The sequence below is a fragment of the Coptis chinensis genome, chromosome 3, assembly GCF_015680905.1.
Source record: "Coptis chinensis isolate HL-2020 chromosome 3, ASM1568090v1, whole genome shotgun sequence".
Lineage (NCBI taxonomy): Eukaryota > Viridiplantae > Streptophyta > Magnoliopsida > Ranunculales > Ranunculaceae > Coptis > Coptis chinensis.
Genome location: NC_141458.1, coordinates 2006799 through 2032496, shown reverse-complemented (window position 1 = coordinate 2032496; position 25698 = coordinate 2006799). Strand labels below are relative to the sequence as shown.

Genomic DNA, 25698 nt, shown 5'->3' with positions numbered 1-25698 from the left:
TATTCATATACTTTGCTTAGGGAAGGCATGCATATCCATGTGGATAACTTCCCACCAACTAGTAACGAGGGTGGACGCTCCTACACTGCTACTTCCCAACCATCAAGTTAGTCCTTTGTCAAGCAAATTGCCTCGGAAAGAAGCCTAAGAGAGCATGGAAGGTGGAGGCAATGATGTTATGGAATGCATGAGGCTTGTTATGCGAGAATGTGGCGCATTCTTTTTAGTGTGAGGAGTGAAATTGAGCGTGAGGACTGAAATTGAGCGCGAGAGAATTGCAGTTGAGGCTAGTAAGAACAATGCTCTAGTCCTCACTTGGGACCAAATTTGTTTAGCCATTGATGAAATTGATGTGTTGGATGAGGAACAAAATATTGCAGCTATGAAGTTGTTTTCACAAGATGGTGCTGAAAACCTAAAATTGTTTTTTTCTCAAGATGAGTACCAACAAGCATGCTAGTTGGTTATTGAAGAAGCTTGGTGATAATTGAGTGGATGGGTTCTCAAGTCTTTTGTGGTTGTTTTAGATACACTTTGGATATACTTTCATGTGTTATTTTTCTTTTTATGATAGAGTGTTAAAGTATTTTGTAGTATTTCAGATCCATTAACTATTTTGGAAGTTTTCAAGATTATTGTAGTATTTTATTATTGTTTTAGTGAATGCAACAATAGTTTATGTGTTTGAGGGAGTTTTCTATTATTATTATTAGACAATATTATATATGAGTTTGCAGATGTCATACAAGTGTTTATACTCCTAAAACAGGGTAGTTTTTTTTTTTTTTTTTTAGTTCTATATGCTAAATTTATTTTAATTTACAAGTTTCATATATATATATGCAAAATGAAAAAGGTCATGCCATTTGTTTTTTATTTATTTTTTCCAAGAGCAATGAGTTTTGGAGAAAAATGAAAAGTAATGAAAAAGGAAAAAAGGAAAAAAAGAGAGAAAAAAGGGAGAAGAGTGTGAGGAGAGAAAAGTGAGTTGCAACAGTTGTAAAGAGAAATGGGAATCCCAACAGATGCATGGGTGAACAAAAGGAAATCAATATTTATTGCATCACCTTCTGAAGAACAGAGAACTCTCAATTCTCAACAACAATTAGAGGTTAACTGTATTCTTGGTAATCTAAACCACCACCCCTTTGCATTTCTTTTATTTTTATTCCACTTTGCTTATAGAACAAGTAAAGATTTAATCTTTTTTTTTTATTAAATTGGTTTTTTTGCAGAAGGATTGAAGGCAGGAGTGAAGGCTGCTTCAATTGCTTGTGTTGTTACTGCTGTTCCAACGGTATGAAATTTGTGTTAGTTGAAGATAATTAAAAAAGGGTTATGTCTAATTGTTGGCTTTTTCGTAATTCTTAGTACTTAAAAATGAACTGTTAGGAATTGATTACATGGCGTCTAGTTCTAGCTGAAGACTGGATGAATCTTCAAATTGTTGTTCCTTAAACCGTATTAGACTGCATTTTGATTTGCTTAGTTTTATTAGCTGCTTAAACACACTCCATTTTCATATTGGATATGCATATGTTTGAGTCATATAAGTGACTACTAGAAGATATACTTTATATGCTTTTGCCGAAACTTAGGTTTGGGGACTTAATAACACAACGCCTTAGGAGAAGCATATAACTAGCACATGATCCACCAACATTGCTTATAGTCACTACACATTATGAATATATAAAATCCTGTCTTTCTAATGAAATTATCAACTGTGAGAATCCAGCATCTCTGTATTATCCACATGAAGCATAAAATATTATTTTGGGAACTGCTGCTCTTGAATGGAAAATCCTAATGCTTTGGTATCGCTCATTGCTATGGCCTCCATAAGCAGTCATAGGAGACTCTGCCTTAGATATGTAGCTGAGAAACTTGGTCTAACCAGTTACAATCACATTGATTCCACTCGTGATCAAACAAACTCTGCTTTAAATTCACATCTAACTTTTCTGTGCCCTTTAACAGACATTGTGCTTATATTACAGATCATCTCTTTCCCTTTGTATAAATTTCTTAGAATATCACGCAGTATATTTTTCTTACACCTTGTACTACAGTTGGTTGCAGTTCGTGTTTTTCCTTGGGCAAAGAGTAACCTCAATTACACTGCTCAGGCACTTATTATAACTGCAGGTATTGTGATAGGACCAAAGGTCTTATTACTGATGATAAAACTAACTAATTAAATCAGAAAACTCATATCTACTTTGTTTCTGTGATCAACAGCTTCGTTTGCTGCCTATATGATTTCTGGTGATAAAACAATTTCGGAGTGTATGAGGAGAAATAGTAGGGAGGCATATGAAAAATCAGCTTAGCGAAATTGCAGTGACACAGCTCTGCGCAAGTTTAGGTTAGATCATGATCACTTTTGGCCATTATCTTCTCTGCAGTAGTATTGTTATCGTTTTGGTTTCACATACGTGTAGTGAACACATTGCATTCTTGCTTTAGTTCTGGTCTGTAATGCTACAGTATAGGGAATGGTATGAACAGCTCTCCTTGCAAATAACTTTCTCATTTTGTCAAGCTTTCAATAACAAAAGAGAAGCTTTCTCCCTGTTTTGTTGTAAATCTTGTGACTTGTAATATTATGGTACGAATGTTTCACCACTTTTGGTTCTTCACGATTTCTATTCTTGAAAGGAGAGATTTTATGCTTGTTTCTTTTTTGCCATTTGTAATCTTATGTATGTTTGTTTTTCGCTTGCTGGATGGGAGGTTATTTTACATTTACCACAAAACATGTGTCCCCCCCCCTCTTTTTCTGTATAAATCCCGATACCAAGAGTGATCTATTATAAGGGCCTGAAATGAAAGTGTGGACCTTATGGGCTTCATACTTGGATCTCAAAGGCGAGGAGATAGCACGCCCTACCCTACTAATCTGGAGGAAAACGTAACCTTGGCACTATCCTTGTTTCTTATTTTAAGATACTAAGCTATAAACCAATATTATCTTCAGATTAAATGCAAAATTTTATTTTTGGTGTTGAATTCAACACTCTATGCTTATATCAATCTTCAACGCTTGTGCTTACATCCATGGAAGATAAGGTAGCTAAGTTAAAAAAAGCCCCTCTTTTGCGCTTGAGTTGTTTATAAGTTCCACGCTCCACCACCTTTCCTTCTGCAACAAAGGCTATCGAGGCAAGCTTCTTAATTGTGTTGAGTGGATGAGCCACCACAATGGTGGTCCTTCCCACCATGTTCCTGTCTAAAGCCTCCTGGACAATTTGCTCTGATTGCACATCAAGAGCACTCGTGGCCTCATCAAGTAGGAGTATTGTCGGGTTCCGTATGATGGCTCTTGCTATAGCAATTCTTAACTCCTCGCTCCCCACAGTCGAAGAAAGGGATGATTATATGAACTCTACATTATAGCGATATGAATTGAGAGTTATTTTTTTTGTGGAGATAACATTATGTGATGAAGAACATCTTTACAAAAAATCAACTCAATTGAATATGTTTGATATTGTAAAAAATTGTTATGAAATTAACAAAATCTTTGACAGTTGATAAGAGATTGTACATTTTCAAATGAACTGATTTTTTGTGAGAATGATTTATATTGTTTGGAGAACATCTCCACCAAAAATTAATTTCTAATTCATTGTATTTATTTATGAAATTTTTTTAGAGTCTGGAGTTCATATAACCATTCACGCGAAGAAAATACAAAAAACTCAATTGGTGAGAAGTAGTTATTGGATCTTAAACTTACCTAGGTGTCAAGCAGTTTCCATAGCCTGCCGGACAAAAAAAAATGTAGATCCCAATGCTTGAAATAGATAAATTTCTTATTTCAACTTTGTGGGTAAAGAGTAAAGATGTGTAATTACAGTTTAACCCGACTACCCGACACACGAGCTCACCAACTAGCAACTACGGATAAGGGCTGGGCCTTCTTGTACCAACCCATGGGCTTGAATGCTAATTTGGCAGTCATGATTTAAATGCAACTTTAAAAAGTCCACCATCCCAATCTCATTCATTTCGTATAAATTTGCTTGATTTTGAGACACAAGCACTATATCTGTACGACTGTTCACCTTGTCACGTGAATATAATTGTCACCAAATTCGACGTTTTTTCTGTTTAAAACCTATTTTGGCAAAGCGCCTTGTTCCAGTTTAAAACCAAGGTTTTTCAAAAAAATGTGTTTTAAACTTAAAAAACGTTTAAAATCCAAGATTTTGAAAATTTCTCGTTTAAAACTTTATTAATTTTTTTATTTTTATTTTTTTTAAGAAAAAGGGGTTTTGGAGTTTGCATTTTTTAAGAGTAGGGATTAGATTGACTTATTGAGACAGTTCTATTTTGCTTTGGACTATTAATAATTAGAAATTTTAAAATTATTAACTTATTTGTATATTTGTATTTTGTAGTAATTGATTATGCGACTATGATTGGTAATTAGTAGTATCTTATTTAGAGTCGTGTTTTGGTACTAAATCTAAAACTTCTAGTATTTGGATGAGTAATGATAATTTGATAATTTGATACTTTCATATATTTGAATTTTCTTTTATTTGTATTATTATTATTTTTATTTTATGTGCCTATTTTTTTTTCCACTCTTATAAAAAATCAAATTCCTTATCTATTATATTATTTATCATCGGTTTTTACCATTTTTTTTTTTACGTATTATACGTTTTAAACCCGTTTTTTATGCCCCACATTTTTTTCCCGAGACGTTCTGTTTAAAATATGAATTAATTTTTTTTTCAAATACACCGTTTTAAATTCGTACCGTACTTTGTGACAAATTGACAATATGTTACATAAAGTCATGGACCTTTGAGTTTCGGGCTGGGCTTTTGAAGATTGGGCCGGGTTGAGCCGGGTTTGGGTAATTTTGTCTGAGTCACCCCGTGTCCCCATGGTCAGTTTTACATGTCCATTATGCCCGAAACTCGAAACACGAAAAAAAAACCCCGCACTGAACCCTACCCGAGCCCCGACAAAACCCGAATCCAAACCCAGACCGAAATACATAGGGTCGGGTTTGGTGACACTATCTAAACCCAAACTGACCCGAACCTGACTCGATAATTTGGCCCTAAACCCGTTAAAAGGGTTAAAAAGCCCGAAACCATATTCAGACCGAACCCGAACCCAAAACCCGATTATAGAGGATAAAAATGCCCGACCAAAACCCGAACCCGAACCAGACCATAATTCTTATCAGTTCTATTTTCATTTATTATCTATTTATCTTCAACAAACTTTTTGTATTTTGCTCATTACTATTTACTTTTGGTCTTCAAGACAAATTACCTTTGACCGTACCCTTATTACTCTTCTCCCTCTTCCCTCCAACAACTCCCCAAGAACAAAACAACCCAATCACGGCGTTCGATGAAGAGATTGGTAGGTTTGATGGTTAGTCTTAAGTTCAGATTCACTCAAAAAATTCATAAAGACCTCCTCAAATATCTCTTTCTAAATGTGGTCATTTAAGATCGAAAGAAATCAACAAGTCGGATTCACATCACATCACCAGAAGTTCTAAAAAAAAGCCATCAATCTTATTATCAAATCAACAGGTTGGATTCACACCACCACAAAGTTGAAACTCCAAAAAGCCATCAATCTTATTGAGTTATTGTTTTAGAATTGCTTGCCTTGCTTGGTCTACTTTTGTCTTATTCTGCTTTTCAAAAAATACAATCATGTGTGCTTTGAATCTTTGATGACTGTTGGGTGGCTTTATGATGTTAAAGTTAAACAGATCAAATCCAATAAAAGAAGATAGCTTTTGATTAATTAGATGAAAAAGAGGTTTTTCTTGAGATCCTGATATCTAATAGCTGAAAATGACGTTCCTGATGAAGAGATCTAATATTCTTTTGTTTCATATATTTCGGGTTTTATCATACCCGAAACCCGAGCCCAACGGATACCCGAAATATAGGATTATGGTAGGATTTGGTCACATATATCCAACAAATACCTGAATCTGAACCCGACCCGCAAAGAACAGGGCCAGTCCCGGATAATCCGATACCCGTTCAAAACCCAAAAAATCGGGTTCGGGCCGGGTCGGGTACCCGTTTGGACATCCCTAACCTTTAGTGGCAATCCAAAATTTTTTTAATCACTGTTCTTCTTCTGATCCTTTTGTTGATTTGTTTAACATACATAAACTTTTCATTTTCAACAACAACAAAAAGAAGAAAAAAGAGTAGTTGTTAAGAGAAATGGGAATCCCAACAGATGCATGGGTGAACAAAAGGAAGTCAATATTTATTGCATCACCTTCTGAAGAACAGAGAATTCTCAATGCTAGAAACTGTACTCATGGTAATCTAATTGCATTTCTTTTATTTTTATTTCACTTTGTTTATAGAACAAGTAAAGATTTAATCTTTTTTTATTAAATTGGTTTTTTGCAGAAGGAGTGAAGGCAGGAGTGAAAGCTGCTTCAATTGCTTGTGTTGTTACTGCTGTTCCAACGGTATGAAAATTTCATTGTTAATTTGTGTTAGTTGAAGATAATTAAAAAAGGGGTTATGTCTAATTGTTGGCTTTTTCCTAATTCTTACTACTTAAAATGAACTGTTAGGAAGTGATTACATGGACATCTAGTTCTACCTTAAACCGTATTAGACTGCATTTTGATTTGCTTAGTTTTATTAGCTGCTTAAACACACTCCATTTTCATATTGGATATGCTTATGTTTGAGTCATATAAGTGACTACTAGAAGATATACTTTATATGCTTCTGCCGAAACTTAGGTTTGGGGGCCTTAGGAGAAGCAAATAACTAACACATTATGAATATATAAAATCCTGTCTTTCTAATGAAATTATCAACTGTGAGAATCCAGCATCTCTGTATTATCCACATGAAGCATAAAATATTATTTTGGGAACTGCTGCTCTTGAATGGAAAATCCTAATGTGCTGGTATTGCTCATCGCTATGGCCTTCATAAGCAGTCATTGGAGACTCTGTCTTAGATATGTAGCTGAGAAACTTGGTCTAACCATTTACAATCACATTGATTCCACTCGTGATCAAACAAACTCTGCTTTAAATTGACATCTAACTTTACTGTGCCCTTTAACAGACGTTGTGCTTATATTACAGATCATCTCTTTCCCTCTGTATAAATTTCTTAGAATATCATGTAGTATATTTTTCTTACATCTTGTACTACAGTTGGTTGCGGTTCGTGTTTTTCCTTGGGCAAAGAGTAACCTCAATTACACTGCTCAAGCACTTATTATATCTGCAGGTATTGTGATAGGACCAAAGCTCTTGTTACTGATGATAAAACTAACTAATTAAATCAGAAAACTGACATCTACTTTGTTTCTGTGATCAACAGCTTCCATTGCTGCCTATTTCATTACTGCTGATAAAACAATTTTGGAGTGTGCGAGGAGAAATAGTAGGGAGGCATATGAAAAATCAGCTTAGCGAAATTGCCCTGACACAGCTCTGCACAAGTTTAGGTTAGATCATGATCACTTTTGCCCATTATCTTCTCTGCAGTAGTATTGTTATCATTTTGGTTTCACATACGTGGAGTGAACACATTGCATTCTTGCCTTAGTTCTGGTCTGTAATGCTTACAGTATAGGGAATGGTATGAACAGATCTCCTTGCAAATAACATTCTCATTTTGTAAAGCTTTCAATAACAAAGGAGAAGCTTCTCCCTGTTTTGTTGTAAATCTTGTGACTTGTAATATTATGGTACGAATGTTTCACCATTTTCGGTTCTTCACGATTTCTATTCTTGAAAGGAGAGATTTTATGCTTGTTTCTTTTTTGCCATTTGTAATCTACACATTACGGTTGGATTACAGTTTACTTTCAACTCTGATTGAGCTTCCTTATAGAATTCTTATGCTTCTCTGACGTATGTTTTTCGCTTGCTGGATGGGAAGCTATTTTACATCCACCACAAAACATGTGCCCCCCCCCCCTCCAACACCCTTTTCTGTATAAATCCTGATACCAGGAGTGATCTATTATAAGGGCCAGAAATGAAAGTGTGGACCTTATGGTCTTCATACTTGGATCTCAAAGGTGAGGAGATAGCACACCCACCCTACTAATCTGGAGGAAAACGTAACCTTGGCACTATCCTTGTTTCTTATTTTAAGATACTAAGCTATAAACCAATATTATCTTCAGATGAAATGCAAAATGCAAAATTTTATTTTTGGTGTTTGCCGAATTCGACACTCTATGCTTATATCAATCTTTAACGCTTGTGCTTACATCCATGGAAGATAAGGTAGCTAGGTTAAAAAATGCCCCTCTTTTGCGCTTGAGTTGTTTATAAGTTCCACGCTCCACCACCTTTCCTTCTTCAACAAAGGCTATCGAGTCAAGCTTCTTAATTGTGTTGAGTCGATGAGCCACCACAATGGTGGTCCTTCCCACCATGTTCCTGTCTAAAGCCTCCTGGACAATTTGCTCTGATTGCACATCAAGAGCACTCGTAGCCTCATCAAGTAGGAGTATTGTCGGGTTCCGTATGATGGCTCTTGCTATAGCGAGTCTTTGCTTCTGCCCTCCTGATAGTTGAACTCCTCGCTCCCCACATTCAGTCTCGTACCCATCTTTTAGTGATCTACACAAGAGTCGGTAATGAACATGAAAAGGTTTAGCTATTGTGCTTGAAATTGGTTCTTGGAGTATCTTGTCCGCACATAAAGTTAAACAGCTATTTTTTATTTTTGCAAAATGTGTAGTTCGGAACTAAATAAATTGTAACTTACGAGATGAAGTCGTGAGCATTAGCAGCTTTGGAAGCATCCACGACTTCACTCTCGGATGCTTCAAGCTTTCCTAAAACAATATTGTCATGTATGCTGCCAGAATAGATCACAGGCTCTTGACTAACTAGTGCAGTGTGCATCCTGTACCATCCAATATCAAGTTCCCTTATATCCATTCCATCAATCCTAACTACCCCTCTATGAACATCATGAAACCTCTGAATCAAGCTGATCACTGTTGATTTACCACACCCACTTTTCCCAACAAGTCCTATGCTTGTACCTGCCTTCACTTCCAAGCTAAAATTTTGCAAAACTAGGAAGTTAGGCCTATTTGGATACATGAAATCCACTCTCTTCAACTCTATTACTCCACTTAGCCTGCCCAGCTGCATTCCTTTAGCGCCATCCTTGCCTGCCTATTCGGCGCTCAACCAAACATAAACAAGTAATATTTTCGTCATCAAAACATTATGTCGGGTGAATTTGTGAAGTTATTGAGTTTTACTGATACGGAAATTTCTTAATATGAAAAGGCGAAGAGTGACTTGGTATGAAAAGCTACTGGGTAGAGAAATCCTTACCAGATTAAATCCAGGGATGAGTGACTGTCTATCAAGCACCTCAAACACAGATGCCACAGCAGTTGCACCCTTAGCTAGATCAGAGGTCATACTCCCAGCTTCAGCAATGACCTTACCAGTGCTTACCAATATAAAGAAAGTTTTGAAGACGTCTCCAGCAGATATCTGACCAGCTTCTACCAGTTTCCCTCCATACCAAAAATCCAATGCCCATGACATAAAAGTGAGACATAGTGCAGATCCCATCCCAATCCCAATCCCTGCAAACCAAGATTTCTTTCTTCCCGTCTTCCTCGCCTCCTCTTGAGCTTCATCAAATATTTGAAGAACCTTTCCCACACTTCCAAATGATGTCACAATTCTATGATTATAAACTGCTTCAGCTGCAATTTGAGTGCTCTGATGCTGTGCTTTGGCAAAGTTTATTGAGAGGCTAGAGAGCAAAACTTTTCTTGCATAAAAACATAGAATCGTTAGTGGTTGAATTGCAATCATGACTAGAGCAAGCTTCCATGCAACTACTAAACCCATCACCATAGCAATGATCACTGCTGAGGACGCTTGAACTAGTAGAGAAACTCTATCTGCAACAAGGGACTTGACCATGGAAGCGTCACTGCTTAGTCTAGACGCCAAGGCACCACTTGAGTTCTGCTCTTCGTCAAACCATGCTGTTTCGAAGGTAAAGATCTTCGCCAGCATTCTCAATCGAACTCTTCTTGTTAGACACTCACCTGGTTTTAGAAAATTTATAATTGAAACAGTCTCAGGTACAAGATGCTTAACGATTGGTGAATTAATCTGAGGGATATTTTCAACAAAAAAAATTGCAAATCAGACATGAACTTATTACGACTGCTTCAGCATGTTAGGTAAATTATCGACAAAACTCACCCATATATGCGAAATTGTAGTGCTGACAGAGATTTGCAAGCATTGAGACAACTGAGAGAGCGCAAAATATTAAGGAGAACTTGCGAATATGAGCACGCATCTCATCATGGTTAGGATAGAAGAATGCTGAAATCATTCCACCAATTGCTAATGCATATATTGGTTGCACGGCACCAAAGATCATGGCAGAGAGGCTACCAACTAAACCCTGCTTCCACTCTGAAGAATTCAAGCGTAATAACCGAGTAAATGAAGGTGTAGGATAACGTATAAAGTCAGATTTTCCATCAAATGGCAATGGTGAAGCAAAAGAAGCTGGACTTGATTTATTGAAGCTAACTGAGCGTTTAGCACTACTTCTTGTGGTTGAAGAGACATGGGTTTGTTCTTGATCATCAGTACTGAACTGTCTCTGTAGTTTGGCTAGTTTTGCGTAATGCCCGTTTTTCCAGTTGATGAGATCGTTGTGAGAACCAATCTCGATGATACAACCATTGCTAACTACTGCTATTTGGTCTGCATTCTTTATTGTTGAGAGCTTGTGCGCCACAACCTGAGTAAAGTAGGACGTATCAGCATGAATGAATAAATCAGAGTTTATATGTCATTCTAACACTATCTAATTTGGCAAAGTTAGTTTTGGGTGGCATTGATGTGGATCAAGTGCAAGTATACCAGTGTGGTTCTTCCCATGGAGGCTTGATCAAGAGCATTTTGCACTAAAGTTTCAGATTCAGAATCAAGTGCACTTGTGGCTTCATCAAGGAGGAGAATCACTGGGTTCTTTATGATGGCTCTAGCAATGGCAATTCGTTGTTTCTGTCCTCCAGACAATAGAGTTCCTCGCTCACCTACCTGCAATACAAGTCTAAAACTCATTACTGTCATGACGCAATTTTTCCTCCCCTAGTAAAACCTTCATGTTCCTGAAGCGCTGGAAAATGACGATGAAATGATATCATTTCCTTACCATGGTCTCGTACCCTTTTGGGAGCTGCCTTATAAAGTTATGAGCATTTGCAGCCATAGCTGCTGCAATAATTTCAGCCATGGTAGCATCTGGCTTCCCGAACATAATATTTTCTTTTATCGTTGTTCCGAAGAGCGCGTGTTCTTGACTAACTAGTCCCATTTTCCCTCTTAACCATTTCAATTGCAATGCTTTTATGTCAATCCCATCGATCCTCACTATTCCATCATCTGTGTCATAAAACCTTTGCACCAATGAAATGGCTGTAGATTTTCCACATCCACTTGCGCCAACAAATGCAACTTTCATTCCAGCATGAACCTTGAGATTAAAATCTTTCAGCACAATTGTGTCTGGTCTAGAAGGGTATGTGAAGTTCACATGCTCAAATTCAAGTTCACCATGGACATGCTTTAGCACCAGACCTTTCATGTCCTCCCCGTCAATTTTGGGAATGCGATCAATGCGCTGAAATATTCTAGTCGCAGCAACTGACGCTTCAGTGAAGTGCTTGATATCGGGAAGAGCCATTCCTAGAGACCTGCAATTCGTTTAGCTGATCATCCAAGCAACATAGTATCTTACTTAGTAAGACACGATATATGCTTCATACTGGGCAGTGGAGATTATATTTCACTATCTAAATCATAAAGAAGGCCTATTATTAGTTCCAATATATAGACTGCTCCACGTTGAGCTAATTATATTGGAAATTATTTGATTTGTGAGAGTTTCCGGGACTTGTTTTGGTACAATGACCATAATGAGCATCATCTACTTTTCTAATATCTTGAGAAGTCCAAATTTCTCTTATGTTTTTTTTCTTACTTTTTTTTTTAAGAAACTAATAATGTATATGATATACTATTCATAATGTCCTTCATGGAGGCAACCTGTGAGGTAATTGTTTTCGTTGAGAAGATCACCCTCGTGAAGAGATCATCATAACAAGAGTAATCATCTACTATTAGATTTTCAAAAGGACCTATGATGGGAAGGTAGGCAGAATCTGTCATTCATAATACAGCCGGGAGTGCTCAGGTCATACAGATCTCACTACCTAACATGGTGCAGATTCTATGAGCAGTACGCTGCACACCAGAAGGTAGATTAGTAGCTAAGACTATATAGATAACACTTTCTCCAGTATTGTCTACTAATAATTAGATTTTTATTAAAACAGACATACCAAGAAACAAATATGAAAAATGTAAAGTTAAATGATGGAACAGAACTACGTACAATCCGCTCAAGACAAAGGTAATCCCAGCTGCATAAATCCTTCCCCACTTTCTCCTTTATACATAACCAAATGACTTCCATACCAAGCAAGAAAAGCCCATATTGCAAATGAAAGACCAGTGCTCCCAACAGCTAGCCCTTTTGCAACCCCCTGCTTAATTCCCAGCTTCACTGTTCTATCCAATATCACCGAGTACCTCTCCACAATCCTCCTCTCTGCAGTGAATGAATAGACAGTCTTGATTGAACTTAGCGCTTGTTCGACAATGGTATTTGCTTTACTATATTCTTTGGAGGATTTCTTAGATAAATAGACCAGGTACTTCCCATAGATCAGTCCCGGAATGATTAGTAGAATCATCAAAGGAAGGGCTACTAAGGCAAGTCTCCAAGAAAAGTAAATTGAGAATGCAAGTCCTGACATAAACACAGATGTGTGCATTAAAAATATAGGCACCTGCAAGACAAGAAGATCGATCAGATACTCCATTAGCTTTAATTAATTGGGGAATGTCCTTAAATTGTATCATATAGTGAAGTGACTAAAATTACGTATTCAGTGTTAATTCCATCATATTGTTATACGTACGGCATGGAGCTTCTGCCAGTCCGTAGAACGTGATTGATAAAAAAAATTAAAAACTATTAACAGTGTTCAACTATTATCTCGGGCTATATATAAATCTATAACATATATAAATGAGGGCTCCAAGAACTTTACCTTTTTCTCTTATGGAACGTACGTTAATACTGTTTTGTTGCAATCTTTTAATAGCATCCAAAGGTCCCTCTACTTCTTATCATCAGAAACTGGTTGAATCTTATCAGATTATACTGTTGGAATAACTTCTCAAGCATAGAAACCTTACCATATGAAGAAATGAAGAAAGAAAACTTTTTTTTTCGAAGTTCTGAAGAAAGAAAGAAAACAATTTCTAATGGACACTATATAATGGTTAACCATGCACTCAGATTTTAAGAATCTTACACATTCTCTTTATATTCATATGTTGTCTCATTGTGTGGTATTATTGCAATGGACAGACATAGAACAAATAAATATAATGATGCTGTAGATGAGGATATATGATTAATAATATCACCTTTTCACTTAGAACCTCTTGTATGAGTGAAGTATCCTTGGATATACTGTTGATGATCTCTGAAGTAGTTGCTTCTTGTGAATCGAAAAACGCAACCTCTTGTCTAAGCACGGCTTCCAAATACTTGTAACGAATCCGAAGCACCTGTCTTTCACTTGTCCTACTCCAACAATATCCTTCTGCAAATAATGATCATTACCATTAGCATATAAGCATATATATTTTGAGTTTGACAATGGAATACTAACTGAATTTAAACCTTACCCATGAAAGCCACCACCATGACTGCTAATCCCAAATACACAAAGTACAAACTGCACTGTAGACCCCTCAAAAGATTAAGTAAAGAAGAGAAAATGTGACAACTAAATAAAGAAAGTGAAGTTTCGAAAAAAGGAAAAATGTACAAGTTACTAAGTCTAACCTTCTCAACTTCATTCATGAAATTCTTATGATTATTTTGAGTATTTCCATAGCCTAAACTATTCATAAGACGGCTAGCGAAGACTAATAACCAGTTTGTGGACATTCCATCTCCTATGGCGCCAATGGTTCCCAAAAACATTAAAATTACATCAAACCAATCAGCATATCTAATGATTGCAGCTATAGAAATTTTCCCGCTCCTGATCTTATCTACTTTCTCTAGTTCCTCCTTAGAAGAACTCATTTTCTATTAAGGACGACTCAGTGCAGTTAAGTTTCCAAGACAAAGATGATTAAAAAACATGCAAACCACATATGGAGGAAGAAAGAGCTGATCGAGAGAGTGAATAACATCTTAGGTTTTGATTATAGTACTATGTTCTCTATATATAGAAGAGTAACAAGTATTTCTATGAGTATATGTCTTATTAGTCATAATCTATGTGTGGGGATTGTTACACACTTACACCACTTTAACTGTTTTGTGGTTGTTGCTCTTATTTTACCAAATCATGGAGAATTGGAGATTATCTGTATTCATTTCAATAAAGTTATTAGGACCACATTCTATTGGTCATTTTCTCCTTTTATTCCCATTATTTTTTCCTTTTGATGAATTAAGTATATATGCGCGCTAAGCACTTTATCTAGTCACATCCATATTGCTTTTATGATACTAATTGTTAGTCATTTATGTGGTTTAATTAAGAGTGCTTCAGCTTTTTTTCTTTGGTTGTTGGGTAAGTTAAAATGATTTATTTCAAGTTCATATCTATATATTACAACTGAAAGTGACTCTGATGTGCCTCATGACCCCCCACAAATCCCCTGCCTATTGTTGCAGATCAACAAGGAAAAACTGAAAAGGTATTATCTTTGTGCATATATTGAGCAGTTGGTCATGCACTCATGCATATATATCAACATCCAGTACATGGGAAATTTCAATACACTGACAAGTGACAGTTCAAACAATTCTCTTTTATTTATGGGGTTTTAAGGTTTAGGTTACTCCCCTTTTCGTTCAATACTTCAATCACTTTTTTTTTTGGTAACTTCAATACTTCATGGACTTGGAACAAATAATTTATATGTTACTGGAACTGGAACGGTCGCGTTGTCTGTTGCATGTTCGCTTCTTAATGAGGGCACTTTTAAATTTCAGCAGACTATTATTCTGAGCGCAATTGTCCATCTATTCCATGTTCCACACCTGAGGCCGTGAGGGGGAGCATATTAAGTAATTAAGGTATGTACACAAGTTCTTTCTTCAGGAGATTAGCAGGGTTATGTATGGAGTGTATGGGGATATCTAACCGCATAGCAAATTAGCAAAACAATACTCTAGCCATTATAAATTCGCTTGTAATTATGTTTTCGTAAACCATTTAGAAGTACAACTTTTTGTCAAATAATGAACTCCATATTTTCTTTCCATCTTAGGAAATAGAATTATTGTTAAATGACAAAGAGAAATCCTTCCTATACATCATATATCAACCGATTAAGCAAAGATATATACACCTTTACTTCATGGATATAATATGATGAAAGGTTATAAAGTAAGCAAATAAAACGACAAATATCAAAGCAACATACTGTCATACTATCAGCAACTTCGAATTTACTTCCAAAAAGATATATTCATAAAATTTCTTACATGGAGGAATGGTGCCATTAGAAACTGATAGAATAGAACCGTCACAACCTTGTGTTTTGGTCATGTACGCATGTCTAGAATATGGCACAAGAAGATAGTTTTTGCTGTCCAATGCAAATAGTTGGAAGGCAGTGATATGGTTTGGCCTGTCGGCCACTCAAAATTAAAAATAGTTAAAAAAAAATTGAGAAGTCAAAAATAATTGAAAAGTCATTTCTCAAGATAAATCCTTGCAGTTGGAAATCCAATTATGATTGTCTTGTTGTGATCTAAGCAGTTAAAATCGGTTTTTGGAACTAATCGGGAGCGATATCAGTTAATTGGTGATTAATCAGTTATATCGGAGGTATATATTTGATATTTTTAAAATATATAATAACATAATCATACAAGATATTTCTAAATAGTTATCTGAGATGCAACAAAAAATATCAAATTCTCATAATCATATATAATCAATTCAATTTTAGAGTACTACAGATATATCAAACACAACAATTATGTTAAATATTTAAAAGAATAGAGAGAAAAAGAAAAAAATATGATATATATTAGAGAGATATGACAATAATTTGTATATTTAACATTCATTAAGAGAAAAAAAATAAATAAACTCTTAGCTTTGTATGTTTATTAGGTTCTATTATTATTGATACGGTTTAATCGGTCAATTCGGTAATTAAATCTGTTCAGTGAGAAAAAATTAAAAATCGATAAAAACTAATCAGATTACAAATTATACAGCGGCCAGTATAACCGATATTGATAGCATAGGTTGTGATGCACTCATGCACCATGTGATGCACTCATCCCCTTGTGCTTTCCTGCTAGCATTTTGTTTTCGGGAAAAAGATTTGTTGTTCAGATCAATCCATATAAAGAAAATAGAAAATTATGGAGATATAACCACCATCATTAGTCCAATAATATATTGTTCGCAATGACAATGAGGGATTTAAGGTGAACTCTTTCACGTACGATTTCGATAATATTTTAACTCAAAGTCACCTACAAGATCCTATAAAATCGTCAGGTACTTGATAACTCGAGAACCTAACAATTGTTTATTTTAAGCAGACTGCCACTTCCGTAGAAAAGTTGGAATAATATAAACTGATGCAAATTATACATGTGTTTTTAAGGTAGTCGTTTGTAGTTACCATTTCATTAACAAAGTGAAGTTGGAATTCAGCTGAACTCACCATAATTCCATAGCCCTCTAAATTTGACTCGACCACTGGAATCCGACTCGAAGCGACGGCCATGGACGAGAACAATTCCAATATAAGTTTCAAAAGCAACGCATCGATCAATTCTTTTACTTGTGTTACCTTTCTAAAATAATAGAAAAGGTAATTGACCACCCTTTTATGCTTAATGCATGCTTTACATAAAGATGAAGAAGATATAGAAAGTGAAGAAGCCATGAAGGATCCCATAAAAAGCAGATAAGAGGACAAACATTTTTATATTTTAAACATAACTGCTGTATCTCAACACTTATTCTGCGACGCAGGTTCAGTGAAGATCAACATCCTGTCTCCTCCACATAAAGGCATAAGATGCTTGAAAATGTTCGAGACACTTTCGTTCATTAAAAACTTCTATTTAGGTACTGGTGCACTGGTGCATATGCTTGTGCCCCAGAAACCCCACCAATCTAAAGAAGTGCAAATGTTTACAACCAAACAAAGGCTCACTTATTTAGTTATTTTTGACTTGGTGGTGTAGCAGAATAGATATTGACTGGCACTCACTGCTTCAGTGACTAACTAGTAACTATACACGAAGAGCCTCATCTACTTTGAGCAATATGTAGGAGTTGAATTTTTTAACCAAGCAATTGGCATAATTGCATGCATTGATGTCATACAGCCATACAGGTTTACAAAATGCAAAATTATACAAGCAGAGGGTGACTTGTGAACAGTTTACAGGTTCAAAACATCCTTCAATGTCTATTAGCTCAAACCTTCAGGCTCTGAACTCATATCTTCACAGACCTCTTCAAGTCTGTCAAGGAATCCCTTTCTAGTAGTGTCTCGAAAGACCGAGGCATCCAATCGCAACACATTTGATGACGATGATGCAGCCTCAAATTCTCTCCATAATTCTTTCTTCAAAGTGTTTTCTCCAGGCTGATTACCTATATTTGTTCTACTTTCAGGTTCCTTCCAGATAGGAGTGCTATCAACAAATGCTATACTTGTACTTCCAGGTTCTGGAAAACACACACAAATAAAAATCTTAGGAAGAAAAGATAACAAATGCTTCTGTGAAAACTAGTGCGAGAAATGCTTCTCAAACATAACTACTGAAAACAGAACTGTGTACCTTGAACAAAAGTTTGCTTAGCTAACTGATCCCCTCGAACATCCTTGTACATTGCAGCTGCAAGAGTTGTTGTTTGCTTGTCAAGAGTGCACCCTTTGATGGATAATTTCCCATCATCAGCCAAACTTTTCATAAGATTTCCGTCTGGTGGCTCCATTAGAACACAAGATTTGAGAGGTGACATACAGCAATCTGGTGGATCGATTTGTTTCCTACCCATTCTTGCCTGCTGAGGCCCAAAAAGCTCCGGATACTTTAATGTAAGCCTCTCAGAGAAATAGCTACTCAAAGGTGAACTAGTAGTTTGGCTTCCAACATGGTATGGAGTTGACTTGGGAACGTATCTGTCTTGCTGACAGGACTCTGAGATTGGTTCTAGCAAAACACAAGACTTTGGAGGTGACAATTTTAGGCGTGGGGTCATAAGAAACGCAGTGTGATTCCTGTGTACAAACTTGGCTGGGGATACAAAACCATGATCTAAACTACTCTTTGTCTCGGTAACAAATGATTTGCTATAGCTGTTTTGTATTGATTTCGTTTCCTTTCCTTCTAGCAAATCCTCATCAACATGATGACAGAAATTCAACGAGGGGATCCCGAGGTTAGTATTAAAAGGGGCATCTGTTGTTTTTTCAAAGACTGATCTAGACAAACCACGACGTTTGGAGGATACTTGTTTCGATCTGGGTAATGGCGTAAGAAGAAACAGTTGCCTTCCACTTTCAATGGCACGCTCACCACACCAAGACACTAGGGGTGACGGAGACACTAATGATTCCAAATCAAAATGTACTGGGCTCTCATCAACATTTTCAGAAGTAAAGGTTTGGCTCGGCGAAAACTGTTCCAACTGATTTTCAGACTCCGCAGACAATGCACTTTGGAGCATTGGCATCCATGCCTACATAATAACGAAAATCCATATCACTATATCAGTTAATAGCAAACATTTAGCATGAACGTTAACTAGTAAAATGGAATCCGTCAGTATATCAAACCTTTAAAGAGGAATGCATGTTAGATAAGACATTTGTGAAGGTATTGATTTCCTTTTCTTCCCTTTTCCCTTTAACATTCTCTGCTTGCACAACCAATTCATCAATCTGGCAAACAAAAAGTTAATTTTTTTACCTGGTATCAACTCACCTAACTGCCTAAATAAACCACGATACCAAATCGAACAAAATGCAAAAAAAAAAAAAAAAAAAAACAACAACAACAACAACAACAACAACAACTAGGGTTTGGTTTAGTTTACCTGTTGGATGAGATTAGAGAGATCTGAGCGAACAAGAAAGAGTTGATTTGTAATGTTGTCCTCTGAAGAGATTTGTTTAAAAGGTTTTCTCGTTGATTTCGATCTGCTGTTCTTATTCCGCATTTTCGAATCAATTTCTACCAAGACTCAACCTCATAAATTTGAATTTTAGGGGCCGTTGGTTTACCAGACTCTGTTTTCTCAGCCACAGTACCAAATGCCCTGAAATATCGACTTATTTATATCTCAAAACAGTAGGACGGGGAAGCGGCAAATAACGCGGAAATTAATTAATATTTATAATTTTATTTTATATAAATTAAACATTAAAAACTAAATTAAATGTATCAACATTCATAAATTCAAAACTATTAAAGATAACATAAAACTAGGTTCAAAACCCTGATTCCGGTCTTTATTAGCCTAAAACCCGTTGACTTTTTGAATTATGTCTAAAGCCCACCCGGTTTGTAAAAGTGCGAAATAAAGGTTTCGTTTTCGGTGAGTTTGTGAGAAAAAACCAACCGCGACCTTTATTGTTTTTTCAAAATACCTTACATACCCTTTTATATGAAAGTTGTTACTTAATTTCTTTCTTCCTCAATTGGCAATGGTGATTTCTCATATCGTGATTTTGGACTGAAATTGAGACCGTCTTTTCTCTTTTCTTCTTTGTTCTTTGTTCTCCTTTTCTTTGGACTTTACGAACTGTCACCACTAAGGTACATTTATTTACACATACACTTCTATTATTATGTTATCTAGGGCAAGCAAAAGATGGAAATTGACTAATGATAATTTAACTTATCGTCATCTCAGATTTGATCATTTTTTCATTGAATAATATAACCTGCCCTCTTTTAAGATAATGGAATTGTTGTAATTTTTAGTTTCATTTCAATTTTGTGTTGTAGGATAGATTTTACTTGTTCTTGGAGTTATATCCTTCAAAAATTTAACTCTCGAGTCGTATTGGTCCGTCTTCTTCAATTATCGATGTCAAAATGAGATTTAACGAATTTCCCTTGCATACATGTTATTGCCTGTATTGGTAGTAAGGGTGATTCCTTTTATGGCTACATTGATGAAGGATATACGGTGATCGCGTTCAGGCAATGCTACTCACATTCTATCAAGCCAGTTCCGAATGGTTTTATGCCAAGACGCATGCCTGATTCTCCTGCGGTTTATCCGTGTAGTCCGAAGATTGGTCCTGGTAGACCCAAGAAGAAAAGAATTGAAAGCACCGGTGTGATTCGTTAGTCTATGATCGGGTTTTGATGTTCTCGGCAAACCATATGTTTTTAGTTGTCTTAATTGAGATTTTTAAGTTTGGTCTTTTGACATTTATTAATGAGAAATTGATATTCATTGTATACTTTTATGGAATGTTGATACTCATTTGAGATTATTCGCTAGTCGGTTTGTTTTATTTTTCATTTGTTATAATGAAATTTATAGCCTGTAAAATTATTCATGTTGCGGTGATTGATGATGCAACATTCATGTTGCGGTCAGATTGATAGTGCAACATTCATGTTGCGGTTGTGATGATAGTGCAACATTCATGTTAAAATCGTGAATTGAAAGTGTAACATTCTTGTTGCGGTTGTAATTGATAGTGCACCATTCATGTTGCGATGCATTGCGATCGTAATTGAGAGTGAAACATTCATGTTGCGGTTGTGATTGAGAGTGCAACATTCATGTTCGATCTATTGTAGTCGAATTGAGAGTGCAACATTCATGTTGCAGCTTGTAATTGAGAGTGAAACATTCATATTGCATGCGGTCGTAATGTGTGCGAATTCCATCAACCCATCTCTTTTAAAGGAGACTTCTCCATTTTACGGATGCCATGCTATGTACTGCAACTACATAGTTTGATGCTTCCTTTTAAACTTGGTGTTTTTGTCTTTGGAATCATGTACTCATAATGTAGACAAAGCTAACCCCATTTATTAGAAACTTGGAATTTAGGAAGCAACCGGGTGATTTAGGCATTCAACGCCTCATCGATACAAATTGGGGATTGTAGATCATCCTATATAGGGTCTGAACTTTACTACACATTCACTATGATGCCCACCAACACAACAAAACATTGCAACCCCTATTGGACAAGGATACCATTCATAACAACAATCACAATTCACAAGAATGAACCTAAGCACAAAATGGGATTTATGAAGTACCAAATTCTCAAGAAATGGCGTAAACGAAGCCTCAAGCATTCACAACCTTTCATCAATTTAGGCATAAAAAGTAACCAAACTTTACAATTATGCTAACATTTTCTTAACTGCCATCATTCCAATTCAAGATCCATAACCATCATCAATTATAACTGGTTACAGAAATTTACGCCAATAACACCAGATTGGCATTGTAATCAAACCATCTCAGATCTGAACTAGGTAAAACGAATGAAGAAATCAACCAAAATAGAGAACACCAGAAACCCTAATTTCATTCACAAAATATCTAACTCTGATTCATAGGTTCTAAATCAACTATATATTACATCGACACCACTAACATTGAAACATTCTAATACTAAATACTAAAGACAGAAACATTGAAACATTGAAACAAACCCTAAACAAACATTTTCAAGAACTAGTAAATTTGGTAACCGCCTTGGTGCCTCCAGAAACGGCATGCTTAGCCAATTCAATAAGAAGAACAAGATGAACGAAGAGTCCGAATCTCGAGAAGTGATGGTGGGCTTCTTGTTGTACCTTGCAAGCCTTGAAGATTCCTGAGCCAGCTTCTCAAAGATATCATTAATGAAATTGATGAGGTATCAAACTGATAGCACTAATAAGGAATTTTGTAGCCTTCAAAACTGACCAAACATCAATATTTGCTTTTATTGTGGTATTAACATTCACCCTATTTTCAATAAAGACACTAAAAAGATTTGCAAATGGTGTATCTATCATTTTTTCCTTATGCACTTCCGTTATATCAGCTCTAATCAAATCCATAATATCAATCATTGACTTTAAACTGGACCTATAATTCAACAACTCGCTTTTCACCAAATTTTCTTTACCTTTCTCCTCTATCTTTTCTTTGCCTTTCGTTTTTGGGTTTTTGCTCGTTGAGGTAGTTGCATCTTTAGTTTGTTTCGGAAGGCTCAGTTTAGATTTAGCGGCCTTCCCTTGTTTGCAGAAACTCGAAGAAAACTAATGAATTAGTAGCTTGTTGCAACCAATTACGATCGCAGCATGAATGTTTCAAATTGTGCTTTTTACTACAACATGGATGTTTCAGTGGAAAACATGCCTCAAAACTCAAACAAACATCACCAATTTAAACCTCAAACAACACTCATGTTGCATTCGACCCAAAATACTCATGTTAAAGTGGGATTTGACACTGCAACATCCATGTTGCATTGGGATTTGATAGTGCAACATCCATATTGCAGTGGTAAGTGACAGTGCAAATGAAAATCTAAGTATATTCGATGCAACACTAATGTTGCAGTGAATACATTCAACACACTTTAACCAATTTTTCATAAAATGAAAATCCTAATATATCAAAATTGTGAAACTATCAATGAAATTTGGTATTTAACCTTTTTGCCATCTTGTTCTCTTTTTTTTTTGTAGTAGATCTTGTGTTTGCTTGCACATTATCGTTTGAATCTTTTTTTTTTTCTTCATTAAGGTTCTTCATTTCGAAATTTGGGTTTAATTTGAGGAAACTAGGGTTTAATTTGGGGAACTTGGGTTTCAAAATTTGGGTTTAATTTGGGGAAGTAGGATTAGAGTTTCAAAATTTAGGTTTAATTTGGGGAATTAGGGTTTTGAAATTTGCATATGTTGTTGACTGCAACATGAATGTTGCATATTTGTCTAGTTTGATTTCTCTTTAAACACAACATGAAAAAAACTAGGGTTTGGTTTAGTTTACCTGTTGGATGAGATTAGAGAGATCTGAGCGAACAAGAAAGAGTTGATTTGTAATGTTGTCCTCTGAAGAGATTTGTTTAAATGGTTTTCTCGTTGATTTCGATCTGCTGTTCTTATTCCACATTTTCGAATCAATTTCTACCAAGACTCAACCTCATAAATTTGAATTTTAGGGGCCGTTGGTTTACCAGACTCTGTTTTCTCAGCCACAATACCAAATGCCGTGAAATATCGGGAAATGGGAAAACTTTCCGACTATGTTGCACGGACACGGACGCTGACACTCAGTTATATCTCAAAAAGATAGGACACGGACCCGGAAATTAATTAATATTTATAATTTTATTTTATATAAATTAAATATTAAAAACTAAATTAAATGTATCAACATTTATAAATTCAAAACTATTAAAGATAAATAACCACAAAACTAAGTTTAATATTTCCTAATCAAACTTTAAAAATATGTCATAAGTCTTAACAAAACAAAAAATGAAAAAATTGAGTTTTTTAATATTATTTTTATTTATTTGGGTCAAAATCCGCGTCCTGACCATGTTGACCGCGTCCTGACCGCGTCCAACTTAATTGACCGCGTCTTGACCGCGTCCGACGCGCGTCCATGCCATGTCTGTGTCCGACGCGGACACAGCCCATTAGTAGGTACGTCCGTGCTTTAGAGCTTGCCGACGTTTATTAGTATCCGTATTTTCGATTTTAGCCCAATCTTTTAAATCGAAAGTTTCGCCCACGGAATTTTCTACACTCCACTTTCCAAGGGTAAATCGGTAAGTTAAAACATTCCGAGGACTATAAAACTCAACGTCTTCATAAAACAAGACACCATTTCGCGGTTTCGCAGTTTCACAATTAAAAAAAAAAAAACCGCTCGTCTTCGTTCTTGACCAATATACCTGTAAAAACTAACCACCAAACAGACCGCAACGTAAATTTTTGCTGGAGGAATAGAACTCCAAGTTCTGACATACATAATCCATTGAAGATAGTATCTACACTCCAAAGAATCACAATACAGTATTGACACCTTAAAAGAAAATAAGGATTATTAATGTTAAGAACCATGTTCCTCACCTGAGTGAGTCACAATCACTTCCTCTTCACAAGTAGAAACAGAAAAAAAATAAATAAATAAACAAGAGGCTTAGGATATAAGTAATTGCATTCATTGACCTTAAGAAGAAAAACAATTTTTTTTACAAATTTGGATGAAGGGGTGATAAAGATAAATGTGCATGGTTCTTCACTTCTTCTCAATTCTCATGGAAATCCTGGCCCTACAGGATATGGTGCAATTTTTAGAAATAGTAAATGTGAGATTCTCCAGGTTTTTTTTGCAGAAACATTGGAGTACGACTTTGGAAATCATAGAAATCATTTAAGAGGCTATCAACATGGGATTGAACTATGAAAGGATTTATGCATCGAATTAGACTCGACTCAGGTAAGTTGCAGCTGTCACTGCTTATGGTACATCTCAACTTCGTTCCATGGAGTTTGAGGCCTAGGGCCTCAACTCTAATACTTGGAGCTGAGAGACAGTCCAAGTTTCCACTAAATTAATTGTTTTTAATTAGTGTACGTACATTCTTACTACAATAATTATTTTTCATTGATTCCGCAGAAGATGAAGTTGAGTTGAGTCTCCCGTTAGGTGAGTTCAATCAGAACGGGTGAGTAAGATGTAGGATTCTTCTATGAGTCGCGTGGATCACTCCATGAATTGATGAATTCACTTCTACAATGCAAATCACCATGACAGTACAATTATGTAAGTGTTGGTCCCAAACATTTAAGATCATAATTACGCGAGTTACAGTACTGGTAGGAATCTACTTTACGTGTAGAAACTGTTTTTGTTGCTACACTTAGATGATGAATTTGTTTATTCAAGTTTCTCAGTTTTTTTATGTGTACAGTTGTTTCGGTGTCCCTAGGAGTTTGGTTCTTGCAACTAGACGTACACAAAATTGAGGGACTTAAAGATGGCATGTCTGTTGGACAATGAATCACTTTGACCCTCGGCCTCCCAGCAAACTCCCACAGGTGCAGTTTTTCTTGGCAACAGAATTGGTGAACTTGCCTCCATTAGGATTCACACTCTTGATGACTCCAACAACAACTGCCTCACGCATGTCAATACCAACGAACATCATTTTATATTTGTTTTTTCTATATATTCTTCTCATAAATTTAACAAGTGTCTGCATAATATTTACTATTACAAATTCCAATTGTTATTCCCGAATTTCTCTGACGGATTTATATTAATTTGTTTGTATAATTGTATAACTTGATAACAACATCAAATAATTTAACCTTCAATTTTTAAACCAGGAATTATTTTAGAAGAAATTTGTTTGAATGATTTTGGAACACAATTTTATAGCAGCCAAGATTAATTAGATTATTCAGATTTTCTATGGGATCATAATATAATATTGACTATACTTACAACATCTTAGTTTAACTGAATAATTGAACCATCAAATGCTATTGTATATTTAGGATTTTAATG

At 35.8% G+C, this 25698-nt stretch overlaps 3 protein-coding genes across 5 annotated transcripts; 1 reads left to right on the top strand and 2 right to left on the bottom strand.

Moving 5' to 3' along the window:
* The first annotated feature begins 900 nt into the window (after positions 1-900).
* On the top strand, positions 901-7891 carry LOC147507175 (early nodulin-93-like). Of its 3 annotated transcripts, none has more exons than XM_086599892.1 (4): positions 901-1127; positions 1236-1297; positions 2073-2148; positions 7359-7706. In XM_086599892.1, exons 1-4 carry the CDS (start codon positions 1010-1012, stop codon positions 7448-7450), a joined length of 348 nt encoding a protein of 115 aa, XP_086456018.1. In that variant the 5' UTR covers positions 901-1009; the 3' UTR covers positions 7451-7706. The 3 variants fall into 3 exon arrangements, with proteins under 3 accessions (XP_086456018.1, XP_086456017.1, XP_086456019.1); XM_086599891.1 differs by lacking the exon at positions 7359-7706 and adding an exon at positions 2242-2684 and having other exon boundaries at positions 905-1127; XM_086599893.1 differs by lacking the exons at positions 901-1127; positions 1236-1297; positions 2073-2148 and adding exons at positions 6002-6327; positions 6420-6481; positions 7190-7265 and having other exon boundaries at positions 7359-7891.
* A 284-nt stretch (positions 7892-8175) lies between these two features.
* On the bottom strand, positions 8176-14456 carry LOC147507174 (putative ABC transporter B family member 8). The gene is given in 11 exon segments (XM_086599889.1): positions 8176-8614; positions 8763-9181; positions 9347-10080; positions 10241-10793; positions 10916-11095; positions 11211-11751; positions 12453-12498; positions 12501-12909; positions 13556-13734; positions 13820-13874; positions 13980-14456. Coding segments are annotated over 11 exon segments (3741 nt in total). The 5' UTR covers positions 14226-14456; the 3' UTR covers positions 8176-8235.
* A 2600-nt stretch (positions 14457-17056) lies between these two features.
* LOC147507173 (uncharacterized) lies at positions 17057-19445 on the bottom strand. Its single transcript, XM_086599887.1, has 4 exons — positions 19237-19445; positions 18977-19081; positions 17976-18879; positions 17057-17862 (listed from the first exon to the last, which is right to left on the bottom strand). Exons 1-4 carry the CDS (start codon positions 19357-19359, stop codon positions 17603-17605), a joined length of 1392 nt encoding a protein of 463 aa, XP_086456013.1. The 5' UTR covers positions 19360-19445; the 3' UTR covers positions 17057-17602.
* Positions 19446-25698: the final 6253 nt, after the last annotated feature.